We start from the raw sequence: 24,256 nt of genomic DNA on the forward strand, positions 1-24,256 counted from the left end.
GAACCCAGAACATAAACCTAAAGCTACATGAGCCTCAAGAGATATGAACCTAAAGTCATTCATCTCTAGGCATACTTCCAGAGCGAACTTTCAGTCACTTCCTGGTAACTTCAAAATAAAGTAACAAAGGAAGATTGCTCACAAAACTCTGAGGGCTTTCCTACAATCCCGATGCAGCCTTCACTATTGACAGATACGGATATCAATTTGATATGATATCAGAACAAATCATAAATACTTTTACCTATTTCGTTGTGGTGAATGTATGACAGGCTTGATGAAGAGATATTACTCAATTGGAGAACAAGAGCCAACAACATTAATAAAAAAAAATAATGGACTGCTTATATCGGAGATTTTTGATGCAGTCTGATATAATCAGATAGTGTTTTTGGGCTGATTTGTCAAATTACTTTCGATATAGAAATAGGACATCCCTAGTTACCAAACAATGAGGCTCAAAGTCAGTGGCAGCTCGTACATGTGGGGCGCTAGGGCGCCGCCCCACCAGTCTCACAGGAAGAAGAATATGATCTGCATCACTAAATATAAAAATACATTAACATGAAAATTAAACTAAATGTATGCATCATACAGACTAAGTGTTGGGTATAATCAGCATTTAAGTGTAGTTTAAAAATGTTTTCTCACACTTAACACAACTGAATCGTCTTGGGACGCATTTCCTGTTCCTTTTGACAGACCTACACAGCAACTGGCGCATGCATGCTGGATACCCCTCCAATACAAAAAACAGGAGAGCCCTTGGTCGCAGAGATTTGCGAACGAAACCGGGAAGACTCAGCTCAGGATTTTCACCTGGAACCAGAAGCTTCTCACAGTACAATGTTTGTTTTTTAAGCTTGCTGTTCTTTGTTTTAGAGAACCAGAAAGTTATGGGATGTGGTGGCGTATGAGACTTGTTAACACTCTGCTGTTGGTAGAAACAACCCAAAACAGTCAGGCGACTTTCGAACATGAACAGAGTGCTTTATTTTTTTTATACTATTACACGAATTATGACCATAAACCAGCGAACGCAAGACTGAATTTACGGCTTTGACTTCAAGAAATTAGCTTTGTTTTGCTGCCTGGACCTCATTTCTACTATGCAATATGTTCATTTACTCACCCAGTAAACTTTGATGATTGTTGGAGTCAGAGAAATATCCACCTATGATCAACATACATTGGAGTTGTTGTAGCAGTGCAGCCTCTAAATAAGGTATTATTTCCCACTAAAGTCCTTGATGTCGCCAGTGATTTGGTATGATTCACTAGCACTGTTCCCGTTAGTTTGAAACGTCTCAGATGTGCTTTGTTGTCATCATCCCGGGTCCTGTACTGACGTTTAAATAAACTAGCTGGCAGCGATTTCAGTGACGTCACGGACATTGTTACCCCAAAAACTCCAGTTATATGAATATATGTGAATATTTGAGTAGAAACACAAAATAAGATGTGCCGCTATTCGCCAGTTTTCTAGCAGCTATATCGCTTAATCATCCATTTCAATCAAGGGGGTGGGGAGTAGGTTGAAACATACATACCAACACAGACATGCCAATCAAAGCAAAAATGTACAGTTTCTTAATTTATCCTCTCATTCACCATGTACTTACATTAGCATAATACTAGCTGGAAATAACTAACTGATACTTCTAGTCGGAACCTGGAAATTAGCATTTTTTCGTGCACAGGGTCGATTTAAACGGCTGTTGTGGATAGGATCATATTTCGTTGGCGCTACAGTGTTTCTTGATATGCGTGTTATGCTTATTTTTTTACCTTTTCATTTGGTGACTTATTGTCATTGGGAGACCCCTCCCATTAAGTACGTGTGAAGTTTGCATATATTGGTGAATATTAAGCATGTTTTAGGAACAACTTTGTTGCTAGAAGTGCTCGTGGACCTGGTACCGGGTTCATTGGGTTGTGTGATGCATAAGAATGGTAAGTGATCGTTCTCTAGTTGTGATATGTGGTTGGCGTATCTGAAAACAGACTGCATAAATGCGCCCCACCTAAAAAATAAATAAATGAAATTTACCATCCATCACTGCTCAATGTGGAGTAAAGAAAACTAAACTGTTCCACTTTGTTTCAGTAATTCAGAAGTATTAAAGATAAAATAACTAAACTTAAAGTTAGCCTATACATGAAACAAAATGTAAATCATGTCCTAAACTGACACCAGTAAAATAAATCAACTACAGTGAGAATCTGAAAAAATAAAATGAAAGAAAAATGTCATATTACCATGTGGCAGACAGAAATCCACTATGTATTCAGGAAGGATCTACTTCAAGGGTTCCATTTTGGATAGTTTTCGGTTTTTCTAACCAGTAGGTGAGAAGAACTACTAACTTTTAGGTAGATTATAGTAGAAATGACCTTGCAGACGTTGAAGACGATTCACTAATGTGAATCAATGGTTCGTAGAGACGAGCTTAAATAATTTGTGTCACTTTGGGCCTTCAGGAATGATCCACTTCATGGCCAGGCACACGCTTGTGTGTTTGTCTGAGATTATCTTATCTATACAGTGTTTTAAAGGTCAAGGCAGGCCTCAGGCCTAGTCCACACGTAGCCAGGTTTTTTTTTTAAACGAATATCCGCCCCTCCAAAAACTTGCATCCACACCACCTCGTTTTAAAAAAAACTGTCCACACGTACCCGGATAAATACGTTGTTAAGGACATGCCAGACCTGTAGGCGGCAGTACTTCCCCCGTTCTTAACCTCGTCCTTCATCTGTGGTCTTCCGCAAGGAGCAGCAATTCCGCTTGGAAAAACAAGCAAAAAGCGCTTGGACAATTAAAGCGAGCGCAGCTCTGAGGGCATCCATGCTGTCGGCTAGTGTAAACACAGGTCGCACACGTGATGTCAGCATTTTTTTGTCGCGGTAAGTGACGTTGCGGACCTTAAAACTCCGGTTTTGTCTGTCCTCACGCAGACACCCAAAACGGAGAAAACGCAGATCTTCACTTTGACCGGAGTTTTTAAAAAGATCCGTTTTCGTGTGGATGACAGGCCAAAACTTAGAAAAATATCTACGTTTTGGCAGATCCCCGGCTACGTGTGGACAGGGCGTCAGTTTGGTGTTGGCGATTCTTGGTGTTGAAATGGTTTTTGGGCCAGACTGGCATTCACTGAACCAAGCTCATTACTGGCTAGCACACAGCTAACAGCCAGCACCGGGGATGTAGGGGGGCTCGAGCAGCTAAGAGCAGCCCATGCTGTGCTTACTCACCCCACTTAAGGTCTTTATGTTGTGCAGTGCATTCTGGGCCTCCAGTGCAGCTTTTCTTGTATAAAAAGTTACAAAACAGCATCCTGCAGAGTAAAAACAGGACAATGGGAGGGGAAAAGGAGACAAAAAACAACATTAAAAACACAGCACATAGACAGTAACACCCTGACTGCTACACAACATAAGTGTAATGAGTGTTGTCATGTTTGGAACGTGACAGGAGAGGGCAGGCACCAACAGTGAGACAGTGCACACCAGCCATGTGAGAGGTTGCATCAAGGACTTGGTGAGGAGTTCGATAAGGCTATGACATGGCCACAAAGCACACCACAGGGTTAGGAAATGGTCAGAAGACACTGATGCACAGTTGGCAGGTCAACACAGCCCAGACAATTCAGGGCAGAAAACCAACAACATTCTGTATTACATAAGGGTCTAACACACTGTAGTCATAAAAACAGAACAGAGACAAAAACGGGAAGGAGCAAAAGCAAAAAGAAAGATAGTGGGGGATGGGATAAAGAAATGAAAAGCAGGGTGGAAATAAAAAAAAAGCCTCTCATCCTTCTGTCCCAGCAGACCGCCAGTGGCGTTCCAGCCTGTCAGTTTCACTGGGTAGGGGAAGTGGAGCACTGCAGCGTCTCTGACCTACATAGTGTGCATTATTCTGTTACTGGAGCTCCCAGGCTGTGGGGAGGGCTGTTGAACTCTAATATGCATCGAGCTACACTCTTCGCTTTCACAACCATCGGGGAGCACCCTTTCTCTGCTGCTCGGCCTGGGCTCTGATCCACTAAAGCTAGAGAAACATCCAGAAAGGCGAGGACAGTCAGATGATTTATGACCCGCGATAAATAGGACCTAAAAATATACATCTCCACATACAAAAATAGAAGTGGGATTACATAGGTTTAAAAAATGTAAAACCATATTTGACACAAGTAAACATACGCCAGACAATTATCGGGCCATCTTGTTTTAAGTGAAACCATTTCCTAATGGGAGAATGTGGTAGTGGTGCCGCTAGAGCAAATCCAACTCATAAGCTCTGTGAGGAAGACTGCAGCGATGAGACCAGATTATCTATCAGAATACATTAACATGGCATTAACATGTCAATAGGACATCACAGCTGACACTGTCTAGAAGCGGGGATGGGGCTGTCCTTAAAGAGGCTTTGAACTTCTTAAACAAACTGGTGTGTGTGTGTGTGTGTGTGTGTGTGTGTGTGTGTGTGTGTGTGTGTGTGTGTGTGTGTGTGTGTGTGTGTGTGTGTGTGTGTGTGTGTGTGTGTGTGTGAGTGAGTGAGTGAGTGAGTGAGTGAGAGTGGAGAGAGTAAGTGAATAACAAGCTTTGTGGTAGATTCAGGCTCCAATTCCTAACATAGGTGAATCTCAAGTGTGTAAAAATCCTATCTGTTGGTAACGCCAGTTACGAGTCTGCCAAAATAAAAAGCTTGGTACACTTACAAAAGAGAGCACAACACTCTTCTACATGAAACCTAAATGGTTCTTACCAATGCAGGGGGAAAGGGAGGCCACATATTTGTAGATTACACAACCGTTTTTCTTTGTAGTGATTATCTTGGGTACTGATGGGACTACTAGGGTGTATATTTAGATAAGAAATGCAACAGCGGTTCATTTTCATGAGTATGAGCACTTTCAGTTGGTGTTTAAATTATCTGGTATCCACCTAGGGACGGGCAGTTAAACCAACAACTATGCACATTTGAGGATAATCGGATTAGTGTTGGGGTTGTTGGGGGACAAAACCAATGCTTAATATTTAATTTAGTATATTCTAATGATTGAGCTGATAACAAAAACGAGAGATGAGTTCTGAAGATCAAACACTGTTTCTCTGCTCAACTGGACCAGCAGCCAATCACAGCTGAATGTTGCAGACTCCAAGCTAGAAGCAAAACTCGACCAGCGGCGCTGAATGAGCTTCATCAGGTGTTGTAGGAAACGTCAGACTAACAGCAGTACAAAACCTGACTTCCAAAATTAAACCTGTCCCACCACATTAAAACTATATCATGGATTATTCTCAGCCATGGTTGGGGATTCACCCAACTAGTGTTGTCAAAAAAAATCGATACCCAGATATAAATCGATACTAAAAGTGGTATCTAAATGAGATATTCCATCACTTTGGTATCGATATTATGGACTATTATACACAGCCTTCTTCAAGTACACCGACACGCACGACAGCCAGATGCCGTAAAGCAGCCTCCGCCTCCCAGACAAACAGAAGAAGATGCCGCATGGCTACGTTGCAATTTCCCACGCGAGTTGTCTCCGATCCAAGTTTTGTCTGCCAAATAAATAAACAAAAACATAAACAGCGAATTTGGGAGGCGCTTCACAGCCCAACTTAATTAGCATACCAAGTCCGACACGTAGTTGTATATTCACGCTTATGTGCTTAAAGGAAACTCCCGTTTATTGCAACCCGGACTTAATTTCTAGCATGCAGTACGTTTGTTTACTCACACTGACAACTTTGGTGCTACTTGGATTCCCCGGGGTATTTACCGTAGGTCCATCGCCGAATCGCCGTCAGCGTATATCCATACAACGGGTGCGGACGGGCACCCATGGTGCAGCCTCGAAATAAGACATTATCTGCACCAAAACATCTTCATGTCGAAAGGTTTTGTTAGGAATCATTAACGTGATTCCCCTGTTCGTTTGGAGCGGGTCTGGTCTGGGATTTCTAGGCGTAAACAGACTAGCTGCAGCTAATCTAACCGGCGCTTTTAATGACGTCACTGCCGTGCGCCAGTCTGTTTTTATTAAGATTACCGGTAGATGTACCTTTGTCCTACTGTGGAGAAATTCGTTTTCTCCCTTTATTGACCAACAGAGTTGTTCAAAAGTACGGAACAAAACATATGGCATTACATCTTATGACAAAAATGCACCTTAAACAGAGTTTAAGCAGCAAAATATCACTCTGCAAATAGTGTATATATAGTGAGACAATTCATGATTTAAAGTGTTAACTTTCACCAGTTTTTGTATGCACGTTTTAAAAAATGCTGATACTTGAAAGGTTTAAGCACTTAATACACTTAATTCTTAACATTTAATTTTTGTAATATAAATTGAGGAATGTTATTTTTTGAATAAACTTGTTCGATAAATGGGTGTTTTTAAATAGTATCGAAATCGAGTATGTTTTCAAGTATCGAATCGAGTTTGAAATTTTAGTATCGTGACAACCCTACACCCAACACAATAAACTGTTAACTGTTATTTTACTTACCCGCAGTTAGTTACAGGAGAACGAGCATTCTGCAGCGCTCTGCCGTGCAGACAGGTTTTTACTTCACCATCTCCTCTAATTGCAGCCTAAACTGAATCATTTAACTTGAGCGCCATCACTAAGGTGAGTGCATCAACTGATGTCTTAATGGAATATTAATGTTTCATTCAACACTGCATTTAAACAGCATTGAAAGAACGGGGCTATAAAAAAGTGCAATACTTTGAAACAAAAATCAGATGAATCACCGTCTTGAAACAGGAGCACAGTTGGACTGCATGTAGAGACATGATATACTGCACACTGCTGCAGGGAAGAGCGCAAAAGTGCTCTGTGGCTCTTTGTATTCTTTCAACATTTCACATTACTCACATTACAACTACTGACCATTTTGCCTGTTATATTGTACCATCTTCTAACATTTTAAAGAGGAGTTGAATTTTCAACAGTGTGATTACTTTCTGCTGTGACACACAAAAACTAAGAATCACTCATTTTAAAGTATACAGAGTTAAAGTCGCAATAGTCGTCATTAGGGTTGCAGCAATTATACATTTTGGCAGTAAGGTTATAATCTGAGAAATAACCATGATTTCATGATTACCACGATTGTTTTACATTTGTATTACATATATAAATCAAACACATACCCAAACCCCCAAAGAGCTATTGATCCTTTTCAGAAATTTTGCTTAGAAAACTTAATTTGTAAAATCAAAGTAATGCCTATAATTTTTAAATTACAGTTACAACTTTTAAAATACCTTAAAAATGGTGAACACTCGTTTAATCAATACATCTGCAGTGGTCTTTAGTAGGAATGAATACCTTGTAAATCGCACTTTAGGGAGAAAATAAACACCTGTGCACCTTTTTCAGGACTTAGAAGTGAGCTACATCCCTGCTGAGCTTCAGACAGCAGGTTTATGAGTCTTATTTCCTCATATTTGGACATCTCAACTTGAACTGGATAACAGCAACACAACTCTACCACTGACTTGCATTGTTGATGTATCTCCACAAATAACACAAGCCTGGAGTTCTGCTGTGTGGTGAAGTAGCTAATATTAACGATTAACTTCTACTAGCAGAGATGTTCTCCGCTGCTACCTGGGTGCTAAACCAACAACAGCCTTCCCTGTGAGTCAAAATGGTTGAGTCCATGAACGTTAAGTGACAGTGTGATGTAGATCTGTCAGGATTTTCTAATCCTAGAGTTTCACCGCCTTTTTTCCATCAGAAGCTAATGTGGGAGAAAGGTGTAGGAGACTATTTCTATAATCAGCTGCATGAAAAACTCAAAGAGTGACCTGATAGTAGTCAGAAACAAGATTTACTGGGTTTTTTCCATTCACCATTATTTAACCCTTAAATATTTCCCAATATTTATTTTGAAGGATTCTTAATATAGAACATGTATTTATGTGTTAACTTGACATATTTCCCTCAAGGTAATAATATCTTGATTGTAGTCGTAATGAAAGAAGATAGATTTATCTTATGTTGTGATGAAGCTTCATTGCTTTCTTTAAATGTTTGATTGCGACACCTTCACTTCCACTTATAAGTGTCTAGGTGAAAAAAACCAGCATTGTTTAGTGGGGGTGTAACGGTTCACGGAGGATGTTGAACCAACCCGGTTCGGCCTGTTCGGTTCACCTACGTACCGTTTCGGTTAATTTTTTTCCATTAAATAATTAATTTTTATTTGCGTGATTTAAGTGCAGCATATGAAAGTTCCTAGGCAAGTTTCCGCACGGACGCTGTATTGACTGACGCATGATGGCTGACGTGCCCAATCTCTGTTTAAAAAACGTGATCTGCAAATTCTGATCAACGCCTTTCAGAGCGGATCAAACCAGCTAGCTGTTGCTGCTACTGTGGAGCCGGTAGAGACGTTGAACGGAGCGTTGCATCGCCCCTCCCTCCCTTCTCTCATACTGTGCAGGCACGCAGCAGCAAAAATGTAAAACACGTCTGCTGAACGTTAAAAAAATGAGTTTTACAGAAGAAACTCTGGGCAGTGTTAGAGTTTTTAAGGCTCGCTGCAGAAATAAAGACACAGATCATCAACAGTCAAACAACACTTGTCTGTATGAGCGTGACACTTATAGCTAGGGATGCACAGATACCGATCCTGGCATCGGTATCGGTGCAGATACAGATACGATACTGGTATCGATAAAAGTTAACCGATACCAGGAACCGATACCAATGCAGTTGCTTGAAAATGGCTTCACTGTAACTTGTCATTTTTGTTCACCTAATATTTTAGTTATGTGATGATTTCTATTCATATATTTTACTTTTTATCCACCTCAGTCTTTTCCTGTTGAAAGCAGAGAAGAAAATAAAATCTGTATTCCAAATCATTGCATTTTTTTGTGTGGTAGAAGTATAGGTATCGTAAGCGGTATCGGCGAGTATTCAGATCCAAATATCGGTATCGTATCGGTTTGGAAAAAGTGGTATCGTTGCATCCCTACTTATAGCTGCACAAATAACCTGTGAAATAACTAAAGACATCATGCTAGATCAGCAGCCTGTGACGACACCTGGTTCTGCTCACTATAGGAGCCGCTTCAGATTAAAAAAATAATAATATACCGAAAATTAATCGATCGGACCTCTTCAAAACACTGAACCGAACACGATTTTAGCGTACAGTTACACCCTTTTTGTTCAGTACACATAGATGTTGAACCAAATGGCCTATTTAGAAAATATACACAGCCTTCCTCAAGGATATGAAGCAATATGTGACGAGAAAAGGTATCGATAATAGAATAAATACGTTAATGGAACAAGTATGTCAGCTCTCAACATTTTGTTTATAAAACTTGAGAAAACTGGCTTTCTCTAGCTTAACTTATCTAGGCAGAAATAACAGTTTAAGTATGTAGGACTAATCCACTTATTAAGGTCATTGCGGTAACAAATATGTGAGAAATGTTGCATTATCAAAGGACTTTTAACTTTTTCTCCACTTAGAAACATTACCTTCATACTTGGGGGCGGAATATACTTGCTTTTTTACCGACGCATACAAGTTTAAAATGGCTGCCTCGCGTAATTTGCATCGATTTGAAGCTTTATTTGTGCGCTTAACCCAAAATTTCTGCTATGTGTACAAACGCTGCAATATACAAGTAACCAGTAAGCAGAGTTGACAAAATGAGAGAAACTGAGACACTGGTTGCAGTCTCTGGTTTACAGATCTTTCCCACAATCCACAATATTGCTGCTGTCTTTTTTTCTGCCGTGATCTAAAAATTAGCCAGTTACTGATCTCTTCTATTGATGCCATGTTTGCTTTGGTTGTACCCTACAAACCCAGCTCTCTGTCCGGTCTGAGTGCTCTTCTGTGCCCCATAGCGGAATCATCCAGTACTGCACTAAGGGCAGAACTGTGCAGCAGCAAGCATGAACAAAGACGCAGCCTGCTCTCTGTGCCAACATGAGGTTAAAAAGCAAGCAGCAATAGCAAATCTGCAAACAAGCTAGCTTTTAAACGCAAGCACGGTCATGGAACTCTCACCACTCCTGTCGGCATTTATCCCTGGGCCACGTATGCCAGAAACAGAAACCCGCCTTGCCAGAGTAAACGAGAGAGCGCTAAACACTGGTCGCCGATTTCTGCGTCCAAACGTCTCTTATGACTTAAAATTGTGTTTTAGTTTGTCCTAAAGTTGAAGTGGTAGCAGCTGGCCATTTTTCCTTCACCGATATTGAGCTAAGAACCTCTCACAACAGTGGCATTCTGTAGCAAAATTCATAAGCACACAATGAGTGGAGGACCCAGGTAAATACAAAGCGCAGTAAAGAAAGTAGATAGTCCAATCGTTGTTTTCTGACAGAGTTATGTTATTGGCATAGGTTTTGCAGATTTGCCATTTTAGCTTTAAGTCTTATTTGTAGTCTGTTTAAATGGTTGCTGATGTAACTAGCAGATGCATGTAGAACACCTGCATAGCAACTTTTACCTTCTTTCACTGTGCCTTGCCAGTGAAATGAAGTTGTTTTCATGAATCTGGCTTTGCGTCTCTTTGGTAATAGTAATTTACACATCAGTCGGATATTCCATGGCACCATGTCACAGTCTGCTTACAAATAAGCCCTCAACACTAACAGTAGCGGTTTTCCCTCAAAAGGACAATTGATTTTTAAGAAAGCAGTAACAAGCTGTTCTAACCTATTGGAGCAACATTAGTCACTATACTCAGTCTACAGATGAGGCCCTGCAGACTGGCAGTGCAGTGAATTAGGAACTCAGATAATCATTTAAATACACTAATGAACAGGTGTGAACAACCTACAAAAGGCAAGAGACACTGCACCAGTCCAACTGCAACAGTTTAAATGAACAACTTTTGAGGAATAAATGGACACCCTGAAGCCAAAAATCAAGTATTTAGTCTGATTAATGATTTATAAATGAGACACTAAGTGTATTCCATGTTAAATAGGTCAACTTATTTATAAATCTAATCAGCTGGTTAAAAGCATACCTTTACTCTGAGGAGGATTCTGGGTGCGATCTCGGAGAATGTTGATCTGGTACACAGGTCCAAAGGGCTCAAAAAGCTCTTTTAGTTCTGTTTCTGTCCAGGAGCGAGGAATCTGTCCCACAAACATCTTGATGGAGTCTGGGTCTGGTTGGTCCATGTGCTCCAGTGACCCATTCATCTTGCTGCTGTTGCTGAGAAAAACAGATTTTGGGGTTTTAGATAAACTTATTAAAAATGACTAAACATTTAACTATACACAGAGCTAATATATTAAAGGCCAAGATAAATTACAAATGACTCAGCAATTTGACACCAAGAACATGCCGATAAGACATGTTTTGCTCTGTGTAAGGCCTCATGTGTTTGCACAACTAAAACCATGAAAGACATCAATTTCCAGGTTTTGAATAACCTCCAACAGGTGAGTTTGACAGCTAAGGAAACAAATAGTTCCTCTCAAAATTACATTTGAGCTTCATTTCCTCCAGGGCAATAACAAAAACATGATGCTAAGATGCACAGGAAGTCGTTCAGAGCAAGGACGTTTTCAAATTGTTATTCCATTTTAGATGATAGTCACTCTGGTGCTGAAAGCTGTTCAGACAGATTCAAGTAATGTAGTTAAAGTGTATATGTGTGTGTGTGTGTGGGGGGGGGGGTGGAGACTGAATATTGTTTGTATTTGTTGTACAGGCTAAAAAGAAGCTATATCTCACTACAGGGACAAAATTCATACTTAAAACTACATTGAGCAACACTTCAGGTGGTCCATACAATAATGGTGGCAGATCGATTAAACCCTGAAGTGTGCAGTTTCCTTTGAGGCAAGCCTTAAGGAAAAAGGATCAATATCCATCAGTGTACACACAACTACAGGAGTTCAGCGTCACAAAAACCAGAACACAAACATTTTCTGCTGAAACACCCAGCATGTTACACATGAAAAAACACTTCCAATACACACTAAAAATACCACACAGGATAAGGAGGGGCAGATATGAACTCAAACAGGGAGGCCATGAAACACAAGGACTGAAAAATATATTTTTTACAACAAAAGTATTTAAACACAGACCTTTGGACACGAGCCATCCATATTTTACAAATTGAGCCCAGCCGTTCCACAGAAACACCAAAATCCCTGAGGGACTTTAGCGACATGCTAACAAGTCACTTCAACTCTTGTTCTGCTGAAGTCCAACTCCCCACCTTGGTATGACCGAATTTCTCTTTTTGTCCCAGAAGCTTTCAAAACATTCAGATCAGAAGAGAAACGCTCAAATACAACAAAATCCACTCGGCTGGAAAAGGGGCGATCGACCCTCTCCCACTGGCTCCTCACCACTACAAGAAAAGTGATGCAGAGCTCAAGACCTGGTTAGCAGGCACAGATTTCACAGTGCATCTTCTCTTCAGGCGCTTTGGCGATGGTACAGAGAGTAACCTACAGCTTCACCACAGCGGGAGAACAATATGTGATTGTTCCCCCCATGCTGGAGAACACTATTCAACATTCCTCTGCAGTACAATGGGCCAAGTCAGAGTGATGCTTCGCAACACATTGAGAGCTTCATCTGCTAAGGCAACAGCTCTGGTGTGTGACACACTATCCATTTTTGCCAGGGGCACTTTTGACACCATTTTGCTGAGGGCCTTCTGATTAAATCATAGCACAGACAGCAAACCTCTCCAGATAAACAGTACTGCCAGGGCATTTAAAAGCCAAACTAACATTTAATTGTTGTTCCAAAACTCCTGTGAAATTATGCCATAAAAAATTCCAGCCAAGTTTGGGAGAAACATCATATATAGAGAAAAATAGAATTTTACAAAAGTATTAACACAAAGAATGTTAGTAGATTTTGTTTAATGTTCTGACATTTTAGTTTGGAGAGAACCCTAAAGCTTTGCTTACACACCAACTTAAGACTTGTGCTGAGCTTTCACTAACAGCCCTGTGATGTGGCAGCTCCACATGCTTTAAGACGCCCTGCAGCAGCTGACAAGTCACTCAAAACCAAAGCCAGGACAGTTGCATGTTTACGGCTGCACCGTCCATAAGAGGGGGATTCATCTGGATCATTTAGGTGTCCTGTTGGTGACACCTGACCGTGCAAGTACGCCAGGAATACCTCTGAGGTGCCTCAAAACACAAAAAGAGACAGCTATGTCAGCTGCCTTTTAATCCTCGGCTTCAGCCATTAACAAAAACACGTCATGTGGTCCTTTTTAAAAGTTGTTGAAATTAAATATCCTTTGCATTAATTTTCAATAGAAATCAACTTCTAAAACTGTTTCTGTTTTACTTGCCAATATTTGCTACGGTGCGTTTATTGTGATAATGTCGACAATTAAAATTGATCTAACTAAAGAGCTGTGTGTATTTAAACATTTGTTTTTAGCTAAATTAAATCTTGACCATTTGCCTGAGGCTGTTGTAGCAATCATGATTTACTAAAAAGAAAAACAAAGTCAAGAGGACTTGTTCCTAAACCCCTACATGCACACATAAGCTGACTAAAGAAAACCAGAAAGACTTTTTTAAGTCCTAATGATGACGTATGGCAGCTGTCTGATGCAAAATACCTCTTCAGCTTTAATTCATTTCTCAACAAAGAAGCAAAATAATGTCCAACAAGTTAAATGGCTTACTAGTTGGAATATAAACATTTAACTGACAGCTCTGAAGGCATAAACAAATCACAGAAAACAGTAAAAGAAATTACATTACAGCTGAAAGACTGCCCTTGCTCATATTTTTTTACAAACCAACTGTAGCAGTGTAGCTCTGTAAAAAATAAAAAAATAAAAACTTTATTCTGGTACAGAGGCTTAAAGATAATAACTTGGTTCATAATGTTTAATGTAAAAAAAAAAAAAAAAAAAAAAAAAAAGGAGAAAAAAAAGAGCTGTTGTGTGTAACCTGACTTGTTTACGGTCATTTGTCAATCACTCAATCTCTGTATTTCCAGTGGTTGTATTAGTACTCACGAGCCAATCAGAGCCCTGTTCCTTTGGTAAGGGGCGGGACTAAGAACGGCAGTTAGTGTGGGAGTAGCGAGCCAGACTTGAAGAGTAAGACGGACGTTATCGAGAGCTGACGGAGGAGGCGTTGAGTGTGGGAAACGTTGAGGTTTGCTCAAGAAGGTCGACTAATCGTGGTCCTGATATAAGCTTCAATTGTGACCTGCAAGAGGTGAATATGATTGTAAATGCCTGAAATATGCTATGACTAACTGTTGTAGTTAAAAGACGGGATGTGCTATGTGGTTAGCGACCTGCTAATTAGTGGTAACATTCAGAGTAAACGTGCCTGCATATTGTAGCCTTTGCATAGTGTAATTTCTACATTTACGGCAAAGCTAATGCTAATTCATCAAGAGATAGTGTTTGATAAGCTGGCAAAATTTGAATAATATGCTCTACGAGGAGACCGAGGTTGGAGAAGAGAGAGAGAGACGGTTTACCATCCAACGGCCCTGCTGCGCATGCCATGCCTGTTCTCTGCTGTGGAGGTCCTGCGGTTGACATTCCATCTGTGATCACCGGTTGTCTTTACCTTAAGTGGAACAGCCCATCCAAAATTCCCTTACCCCATGCTGCCATAACCCTGGACTTTGTGAGTACAGTCACCTTTAATGCACGTGCTTTTGTTTTTATGCCCAGTTCCTGAGTGAAGCGGCCATTACAGTTTTTAGGCCCCACCGCACTCAATTTCCAACAAACAGGCCTGCAATGGAGGGAGGTTTAGGTTAGGAGGTGTTGTGTGTGTGTGTGTGTGTGTGTGTGGGGGGGGGGGGGGGGGCACGAGGATAGTGTGAGTTCAAAATTTATTTAAATAGAAATAGTTGGTATGGAAATGAAACGACAAGTTTTCGGTGTAAAACCTCATGAAAGTGTTTAATTTTGGAAAATTCTCTATTCACACAAAAGTACTGAACTGGATGTCATTTGGTGTAATTTTGTTTTGAGATCCCCCTTAAATTTTATTTCCTGTTTATAAATAAATATTTGAAAAATTTTTGAATATTCAATACAGTTGTGGTGGTCCTTGTTAAAATAGGTCATATTACGGGGTAAAGAACATTGGTGGCATCAAGTCGGATATAAAGCTGTAACTCCTTATCACGAGCCCAGACCCAGGCCCAGATCATTTGATATCGTTCTCGTATGGTTCATAACCGAAACAAGGGTTACACAACTAAAAATTGATGTCACAGGCAATAAGTAAGAGAAGGACATTGTCATTTGATTTACATAAGAGTATTAAATTAAGACCTTCCCCTGCAAGAACTAACTCCAATTCAGCTCAAAAATGGCCTAATTTCATTGTTGCACGTCCCATGATGAAGACAGACATGTTCAATCAGCCTCTGAACAGGCTGCTTGTAAACAGACGGTCAGCATCTGATGACAAGGCCAGCCCCATTAGCTACATAATCACACCGAGAGTCCCTGGCGGGTATGGATGACGCTGTCAATTTAAAGCCCATCGTGAACTAGCAGTTAAACATTTAGCTAAACGAGGCACTTATTTAAATCTTCAGGTGGAGCTCCACATGAGCAGTGAGTAGGCAAACGGTAGAATAAAAACAGAAACTATGTTTGGCTACTTTGCATACACCAAGATAGTAATCTAAGTTTTAATTGATAGGAAACTTATTCGGTCTTTTCAGTTGCTGCAATCTTTGTTGTCTATCAGTGCGTTTACATGCAGCCAGTAACCCTTTTAAAACCCGAATAGTCACAATAACCCGGTTCCGCACGGCCATGTAAACACCGCCAAAAACCCGGATATGCTCATAACCGGGTTTTTAAAAACCCGGTTACTACACCTGGGGTAACCCTTTTCTAACCCGAATGTTTGGTCGTGTACACGCATATCGGGATATCCCCATCAAAGCGTGTGTTCTGCGCATGCTCTGTTCGCAAGGAATCTTGGTCTTTTGAGTAGCGAGACGTCTTGTATGCGCCAGAACTCCGGAAGTAAACAACAAGTTGGGAGCAACATGGCGAGTCGCGGCAACGCACCACACTTTTGGAGTGACGAGGAAACTAAAGCGCAAACAAACGCGGTCGCTATCTCCTCCGAACTGGGAAACATGTTGTTGTTTTCATGGATACCGGAACAAGAAGAACCGGAAATTACGCATATTGCGTCTGGACGTAGTCCACACGTCCTGACGCTACCCCAACGTCCGCTTTTAAATCGGGTTATGCAAGTTAGGGGTAACTCTATTTATGCTTGTAAACGGGTTATTCTGATCAACTCAGAAACCCGAATACCGACCATAACCCGATCATAACCCGGATATTGGCTGCATGTAAACGTAGTCAATGTTTGACTCTTATTAAATACTGCCCATTATAGACTTGTTTTTACATTCAAATTTGCAGCAAACAGAACATCTCTACAGTGAAACTACAAATGAAGCAATGTTTTCTGCTTTGCAGAAGGAATCCTCCCAAAAAGAAGCTCTGCATGCTCAGTCCAATCAGCTGACTTGTTTACTAAAGACACTTTCTAACAGCTGACCTAATCTAAGCATTTTCTACTCACTAATTGCACAGTAATAACCAAAACATCAGTTTACTGATCGATTAAAAAGAGCTGATAAAAGCTGGTATAACTTGACAGTTTGGTGGTAGTTTCAGTGTTACGCAATTATGTCCTTCAGTTTTTTGCTGCAGGAGTTAGACCTTTGTTCAAACTATCCCACAGGAGATGGACGTGATCGTGAGACTTTTAAAGCAGTGCGAGTGGCTCCAGGGCAGCCAGCCTTGTAATTATAATGGGGAAAGCAATTCAAAAGGAACTGGCAAACCAGGTAAGAAACCAGATCAGAGCCCTCCTTTTCACAGCACTAAACTCGAGCACCCTTACACCAACGAGAGGGACTGCTCGACTAGCCCCTGAACAAAAATCTGAGAGCTCACGGGTACCAAAAAAAGGTGTTACAGCAACATTTAGCTGACTGGCATGAATCTATGGCTGTGGTGGATCCTACATAAGCTCCGATGGATTGATGCCAACGCTTCGTCAAGTCAGATAAATTAGGCCCACTGAACCAAAAGCTTAGTCATTTAGTGTTGAACTATGAGCGGTCTACAACTGTATAAAACTTAGGATCAATGTTGGTGCTTTTGGATTTCCATGTGTATTTGAATTTTAAATAAACCTATTGGAAATCAGGTCTGGTTTCATGTGAACCAGAAAGCACCACTTCAATAGCTCTTCCATGAACCAGATTTGCTAGTTATCGTTTTAAAAATAATCGTTTACCCCCAGCCCTATTACAAGGTAAGCTAAAGTGATTCTAAAACTGTCAACAGAAACAATCTTTTGACCAAAAGGCAACATTTATTTTTGCTTACCTTGTAAAATATAACAAATCTTTAGTTACCTAACAGTAGCTTTGAAAGTAATCCAGTCAAATAATTTTTAAGTATCTGTGGAAACAAGTTTAACATTTGAGTCCTCAACCTGTTTAAAAAAAGTGCCTCAGATTTCTTACAAAGGAAAATGTTTTCTTTCATTTATCAATAACTTCAAATAAACACATGAGTAATCCTGAGTACTCACTTATCAACTTAGAAAATAAATATGAGAAGATCTAAGATTTCTGAGTATGAAAAAAAAATTACATTCCAGTCCCCACTTATCAGCAGATTCAAAAATAAATCATCCCAATTTATGGGACCACAAAAGTAAATGGAGTACTAACTCTCCTAACAAAGGCCAAAAAAACCATACAAATGTGCATCTCAAACCTGTAACATGCCAAACATTTGAGTTCCTGGAATCGATTCTGAATCTTTATAAATAAGAATCCCGATTCAGACTTGAATAGATTTTTTTCAGCACCTCTACTGTTTACCATCAGTGAGCGTGGGGTTGCCATGTCTCCTGCGAGCTAATACTGCAGCGCCGACATTTGTAATTCGACAACGACTGGCAAAAAGCTCTCAAGTTGTTTAAAGTTGTTGCAGTGACTAAACTTTACCACAGGATGTAATTTAATTCATTTCTACATAATGCACCTTTAAAGCTGATTACCTTACCTCAGGAAATCTTTTCTCTAGTAATTCTCAACTCCTGCAACTGCCCATGACAAAACTTTGCTCCATGGGAGACCGCGCCTTTCAAGTTGCAGCCCCACGCCTGTGGAACGCACTACTGGAAACACAGAGCACCTCAGAGTGTTGAGTGTTTCAAAAAAAACACTGAAGACATTTTTATTTACACAGGCTTTTTCACACTGATATTGATGTTTTACCTTGTGTTAACTTACTATTGCATGGTTTTATATATTGTTTATATTGATTGTTCTGATTTTCTGCTGTAGCACTGAGATTTCACTGAAATGTAAAGTGCATTACAAATAAAATCTATTATTTTGCAAGCAATCTCCAAAGGAAAGGGTTTCACAATCTTTATTTTCAATTTAATGCTTAACACGTTGATGCTGGCGATTTATTTATAAATAAGCCAAATGCAATTTTGGCAGAATAGAGATGCAAATAAATTCGTCGGGTCCTCCAAAACAGAACTGGTGCAGTTTTTATTTCCTTTTATAGTTGTATGTTTACTTCCATCCTCTACAGGAAAAAGCCAGTAATATATGCAAGTATTAAACAGTTAAAAACAAGAACACACCTTCAGTAGCTTAAAGGTGACAGGGTGAAAGTCTAATAATAAAAGGAAAATCTTCATTTGGAGACGTTTTTGTCAAACATTAGACTGCTAAATGTTAAGTGGACAGAACAGGAATGTTTGCCCTTCGTTGTTTACTTGCACTGTCACAAGATTTCCATTAATGGCTCAATAATGCAACAAACCACGTGTTTTCAGCCTCATCCAACATGGACGGAACACCACCACATCAGAGCTGCTGCTACAGAGACAGCACAAACCCACGTAGAAAAACACGATTCGCTTCTCTTACTGTTAAACTTTGACTTAAATGTTTAACAATTACAAAGTTTAAAGCTTCACAAGTCCGACCAGGAACACTTCTGACGTCCACCGGTTATGTGCTCTTTGCTGGTTTTGCTTTTTCCACAAAGCAAACACGAAGACAGCACCGTTTGTTCAACTCCTCTATGACAAATATTTAAAACGAAGCTGTTTGGACGCGCAAGTCCGGGTTGTTTTTCAGAATTGTTACCGAAACGTGTGATCTCCGGAAGCACATGTCACTTGACTAGCAGCGCCCCGCGTAGTGTCAAATAACGCCGCTAAGCTAACTGCGTTTTCTATTCCAGGAACACGGTTAAGCCATAAAACTACGTTTATCCCCAAAAATGAGTAACAAAGTAACCCACTTAACCGAAATAGGTGCTGGTTACAGCATTTTTACCCAAGTTTCACCGACAACTTGAACTCCAGGTGAGCCGAGCGCTCCCATTAGCATACCAGTGAGCTAATGCTAACCCACCACCCCCACCCTCTCTCGCCTGTAATTGTTGTTCCCCCCAAAAAACACACACAAACACGTACAGAGACGCCAGACGACAGACAAACAGACCTCAACCACTTACATTGTGTCGCTCGAAGTCATTAACCGACTTTCTGCAAGGGGGAGAAAATCCAGGTTATACGTCGAAGTCATGCTCAAAACAACGTCGAACAATGAGAAGCGACGCCCGCACGGTGCGAGAGGCTGAACTCCTGCGAGACGACGCGGAGAAGACGAAGCGGAGCAGGTGCAGGGAGGGAGGGGGAGTCTTCCTCTTCAAAGGTGCATGGGAGTGTGAGAGGAGGAGGAGGGGGAGACCAGCGTCCGCCTTATTTCTCTCTAGTCTCCGAACGAAAATAAACTCAGGCTGCTGTCTCGCTGCTCACCGAACTGCAGTAAAGCAGAGGCGTGGCCTGGGCTGCCTAAAGTCTGGAGCCCTGCAGCCCAGAGCAGCTTCACATACCGGGGTCTCTAGAGAGAGTTCACGCTTCACACTAACTCCACCTTATTGTTTGTTGGCTGCTTTTATGACTGAGACATCATCAGCAGCTCCTGTTTGACTCATGAGCATGACACAGCTGATGGGGGGAGGGGGTGCATAACGGGCCCTTTCTGATCTTTTAAAAATGTTTTGAGCAATAACTATTCAGAATTTATGACATTTCCAAGATTTTCTTTGGACACTGACTGATATTTCAGTCAGAAACATTGGTAATTTAAAACCCCGTACAGTCATGTGCATGTAAGGAGGATCCAGTGGATGCCTTTGGGAAGGTGTTCACTGTTGTTGTTTAAAAAAAATTCTAACTGTTTTTAATTTAAAGTCGATCTTAGATTAAGTTTTTAGCAGCGTCACAAACTGATATAATTACAGCAATCAGACACCTACCACAAAATCAATACTTATTTTTATTCTACTGACAGGGACGGGTCTACTGGGGTGGCATAGGGTGGCACCCTAGAATTAAGTCTTGCTGCTGCCACCCCAGCAGGTAGCAATACATGCAAGAAATAATTGTGGCAGATCGTACATTACAAATGTAAACTTTGCATGTCAGATAACATTGATTACAACAAAATCTGCTGAAATGATGAGCCAAAAGAAATATATGTATAATGTTGAATTAACACAGTATGCATGTGTCGCTGAGGGAAACACCCTTCAAACATCTTCGCCCTTCTTTTATCACCCCATTTTTCTCCAGGTCCGCCACTGCCTCCTGGCACCCCTGCTCGGTGTGCATTTTTAACGTTGCTTAGATTTTTGGCATTAGTGTGATCATATGAATAGAAAAGGAAACGCCGTGTTCGAAGAATTAGGATTTTACAACTTTAAAAATTATAGTAAATCAGGATGTTGAAGATGTCAAAGGCCTCCAAAAAGGTTTTTTAAAAAGCAGTTATTTATTAGTCATGTTGTAGTTTTAAGTCATGTTTTAAGGTGAATATGACTAAAGCTGTCATAATGTAGCAGTAAATACAGAATAATGGTTAAAGTATTAATGTAAAACAGGTTGTGTAAATGTGTTTAGCTACTCTAATCAGTCACAGCAAAGTGAGAATAGTTTATGGGTAAGTAGAGATCTCATGGGACCAATTACGGAGACATCAACATGTTAAAATAGAGTCTCCATTGTCTGACCATCGTTCCAACTCTGGTTTGATAGTTTCTCTAGCCTCAGCACCTTTGTCAAAAGGCTGCAGGACCGGATCACTTCCAGATAGTTCACTAGTTCTGTTTGCAGAAGTGCCAAAAGCAAAACTGCTGAAATGACGTTTTTCTTGCTCTCTTTAGTTTTGACACACACACCCCTCCCCTCTAGTGTCATAGGTCATATTCCCCTTTTTTGTGCTAGGTTGTTGTTTCTCTGGGGGAGGGGGAGCTAATCTTTCTTTGTTGTGCTGGATTTGCAGGGCGAGTCCTCTACACGTGGGGGGGTGAATGGAAGAGGGGGATGACAGGGTGTGTGTGTGTGTGTGTGTGTGTGTGTGTGTGTGTGTGTGTGTGTGTGTGTGTGTGTGTGTGTGTGTGTGTGTGTGTTGGGGGGGGGGGGGGGGCATTGTCAAGTGTAGGTCCGCAGCAGAGAGACAGGAGAGAGGGGAGGGTGGAGGGAGGCGAGCCTAATTATCAAACCATTCATCATTGCTCCAGCAGCTGCACAGGCCTCACATGTTATTCATAGCCAGTGTGAAGAAATATCCCGTTTATCAAATCCAGCTTAATCCTTGTATCCATAGCAGTTTCTGGGCACCCCAGCGCCTCCGCCGAGTGCCTTCTATTAAAAAGGGTCTGGTACACGCGGTGATAATGCAAACCATTCTGCCGTACGTACAGTCAAGCCCACCGTCTCACACACATGACCCTCGCAGGCTCAAGGGGCCGCTATAAAAAGGTTGTGTAAACCTCTCCGGAGAGTCGGGTTTCTTTAAGATGGAGGCTAAATACCATAACGTCGACCCATCTGCAGGCTTCACAAACTTTCTGTGACTCCGTTGGCCCTCGTAAGAAGACATCACAAGAGAAGGGGCTGAATTCTAACAATAAGGTCAAGTTTGTGTGGGTTTGTGCAAAACTATTTGATGTTTAATCAAGACCCACTTCTGGCTGCTGCCACCTTCTAATACTTAATTCCTAATCTCAGATTATTACTACTGAATTCCCATCTTAATCCTTAGTGTGCACCATGCTTTTGTTGTTTACATCAAACATTTCTCCCTCCTGCAGTGGAGCTGAAGTCGCCCACCATTAGACCCCCCCTTGTGCATTTAAATCTGTACCAATTTTATGCACCACGTAAAAATAGGTCAGCTCCAAACCCCAACGACATCACCCTAAAAGCCCACTTTTCCTTCGCTCTGCCTTCCCTGTAATTGTTTGCCGAATGGCGACCAGCTGAAGGGTTCTCAAAATGGAGAGAGAAAACTACACCTCATCATGCTTCATGAAGGAAATCTACTCAGTCAAGATGCTCTCACATCACGGCGCACTGCCTCATCAGGCTCAATCTAACTCTGAAATGATGCCCGTCTCAGATTATGTGTGTGGCTGTTGTTTTAAAGATAACTGAAGTGTTTAGTTGATTCAGAGCAGTCAGGCCTCTGCTGGAGTCTCTCAGGAATATCCTCACTGTCAAATTCACCCTCTCATTTTTAGATTACATTTGTTGCAAAGGAAAATTTAACTGATCGGGTAGATTTAATGATACGTTTCATTTAAAATGAAACCATTTCAACTTCATCTCTGTAATGTCTTAATTTCTATTCAGAAGCCACACACACACACACACACACACACACACACACACACACACACACACACACACACTTATGGGCACAGCATGGGAGGAAGCTGAACTAGAAACAATGCGCTCTGTGACAACATGCAGTGCAGACAAAGAGGCCATCCAAACAGGGAGGCTTCACAAACGCTGGACCAAGTTTGAACGAGGGGCCAACCTCTACCCCAACCTACCTCATAGGCAGGTCCTCGTTCCTGACAGAGATCCCAGCCACAGAGGGGGGGCAGCGCATGCTGTTGGCATACAGACTCTGCACCAGGGCCAACTCAGATGAGTGTTCCAACATCGGTGCTCTGGAAAAATCCACCCGGTGCAACGAACACTTCCTACTCTTTCCCTCTTTTTCTCTATGTGATTCTGTTCCTTTATCTGCCTCCCGCCCACCCTTTCTCCTCGGTTTAGTGCAGCAGAGTGGCGCCCACCCCCTTCGCTGACTGTGGTGGCTGAAATAATCCTCTCTGACAGCTCATCGTGTGCTAATGCATTGTGCTGCCTGCGGCAGCCTGGTTTGCAGGCTGTAAAACGGTGTCCACAGCACCACTTTGGTACTAATTGAAACCCATATTTGGAAAACTTCAGAATATCGACTATGGGTGATTTATTCCCACTGTCAGCTGGGGGGGGGGGGGGGGGGGGGGGGGGAAGAAACATCAACTCTAATGCCATGAGAACTCATCCTGGTCCCAGTTTGGTGACACATTCAATTCAATTCAATTCAAAATTCAAAAATACTTTATTAATCCCAGAGGGAAATTGATTCAGTGCATGTTGATCTGAAAATTACTCTAAACTATCCACATATCCACAAATCCTAAAACCTACTCCTGTCACTGCAGATTTAATTATCAACTTTCTGTTCATTATCGAACACCTAAAGTGGGTTCATATCAAAATTACCCATCTGTTCAACAGAGAAGCACACCTGTCAGACTTTCCATCTGGGGAATGGACAGATATGTGAATAGTTTTGCTGTCAGACTCAAACTTCATGGCGTTAAAACATCAGCAAACACTGAAACCAGTGCAGATCCTTGTCAAATAAGGAGCTCTGACCCAGATGTTGACTATTTCAGGCCTCAAAGTTTGACTGGCAGTGTTCAACTCTTCAGTTAAAGTAGGTTAGGATCACACCAGAATATTCCACAGAATTAGCAACACGTTTTTGCACATATGCAACAAAAGAATACTGCAGGTGTATCTGACGGCAGAATTCAATGTGCTAAAAAGATTCAAAACAGGCCTCACACACCTTCATTTGCATTAGACAAAGATTATTTGACTGAGGGAAATAGTCGAGAGGGCGAAACAGACAAAAAGGCTTTAGATCTGCAGAATGTTGCAGAACACACACGGCAAACTCGGCTGCTGTCTTGGTTTAACAACTCAAAAGCATGTCTCAGGAGTCGAATATGGGTCTCTTTCTCCACCACGTGCTTCTACATGTAGCATAAAGTCGTCTTTA

General features: G+C 41.2%; 1 protein-coding gene across 7 annotated transcripts in view; it reads right to left on the minus strand.

Moving 5' to 3' along the window:
* LOC107388456 (CUGBP Elav-like family member 2) overlaps nucleotides 1–23,158 on the minus strand; it is a 37,185-nt gene extending 14,027 nt beyond the window's left edge. For 2 of the 7 annotated variants that reach the window (XM_015964000.3, XM_015963998.3), the window contains exons 1-3: nucleotides 22,968–23,155; nucleotides 11,037–11,227; nucleotides 3,253–3,335 (exon numbers count right to left, since the gene is read on the minus strand). In XM_015964000.3, the coding sequence (XP_015819486.1) occupies nucleotides 3,253–3,335; nucleotides 11,037–11,227; nucleotides 22,968–23,080 (387 nt within the window). In that variant the 5' untranslated portion in view covers nucleotides 23,081–23,155. Of the gene's footprint in view, nucleotides 1–3,252; nucleotides 3,336–11,036; nucleotides 11,228–12,111; nucleotides 12,268–19,577; nucleotides 19,848–22,967 lie in introns of those variants that run through there. The other 5 variants (XM_015964002.3, XM_015964001.3, XM_015963996.3 and 2 more) reach the window with 4 other exon arrangements.
* Between the last annotated feature and the right edge of the window lie 1,098 nt (nucleotides 23,159–24,256).

This window comes from Nothobranchius furzeri, chromosome 4 (genome assembly GCF_043380555.1).
Source record: "Nothobranchius furzeri strain GRZ-AD chromosome 4, NfurGRZ-RIMD1, whole genome shotgun sequence".
Taxonomy (NCBI): Eukaryota; Metazoa; Chordata; class Actinopteri; order Cyprinodontiformes; family Nothobranchiidae; genus Nothobranchius; species Nothobranchius furzeri.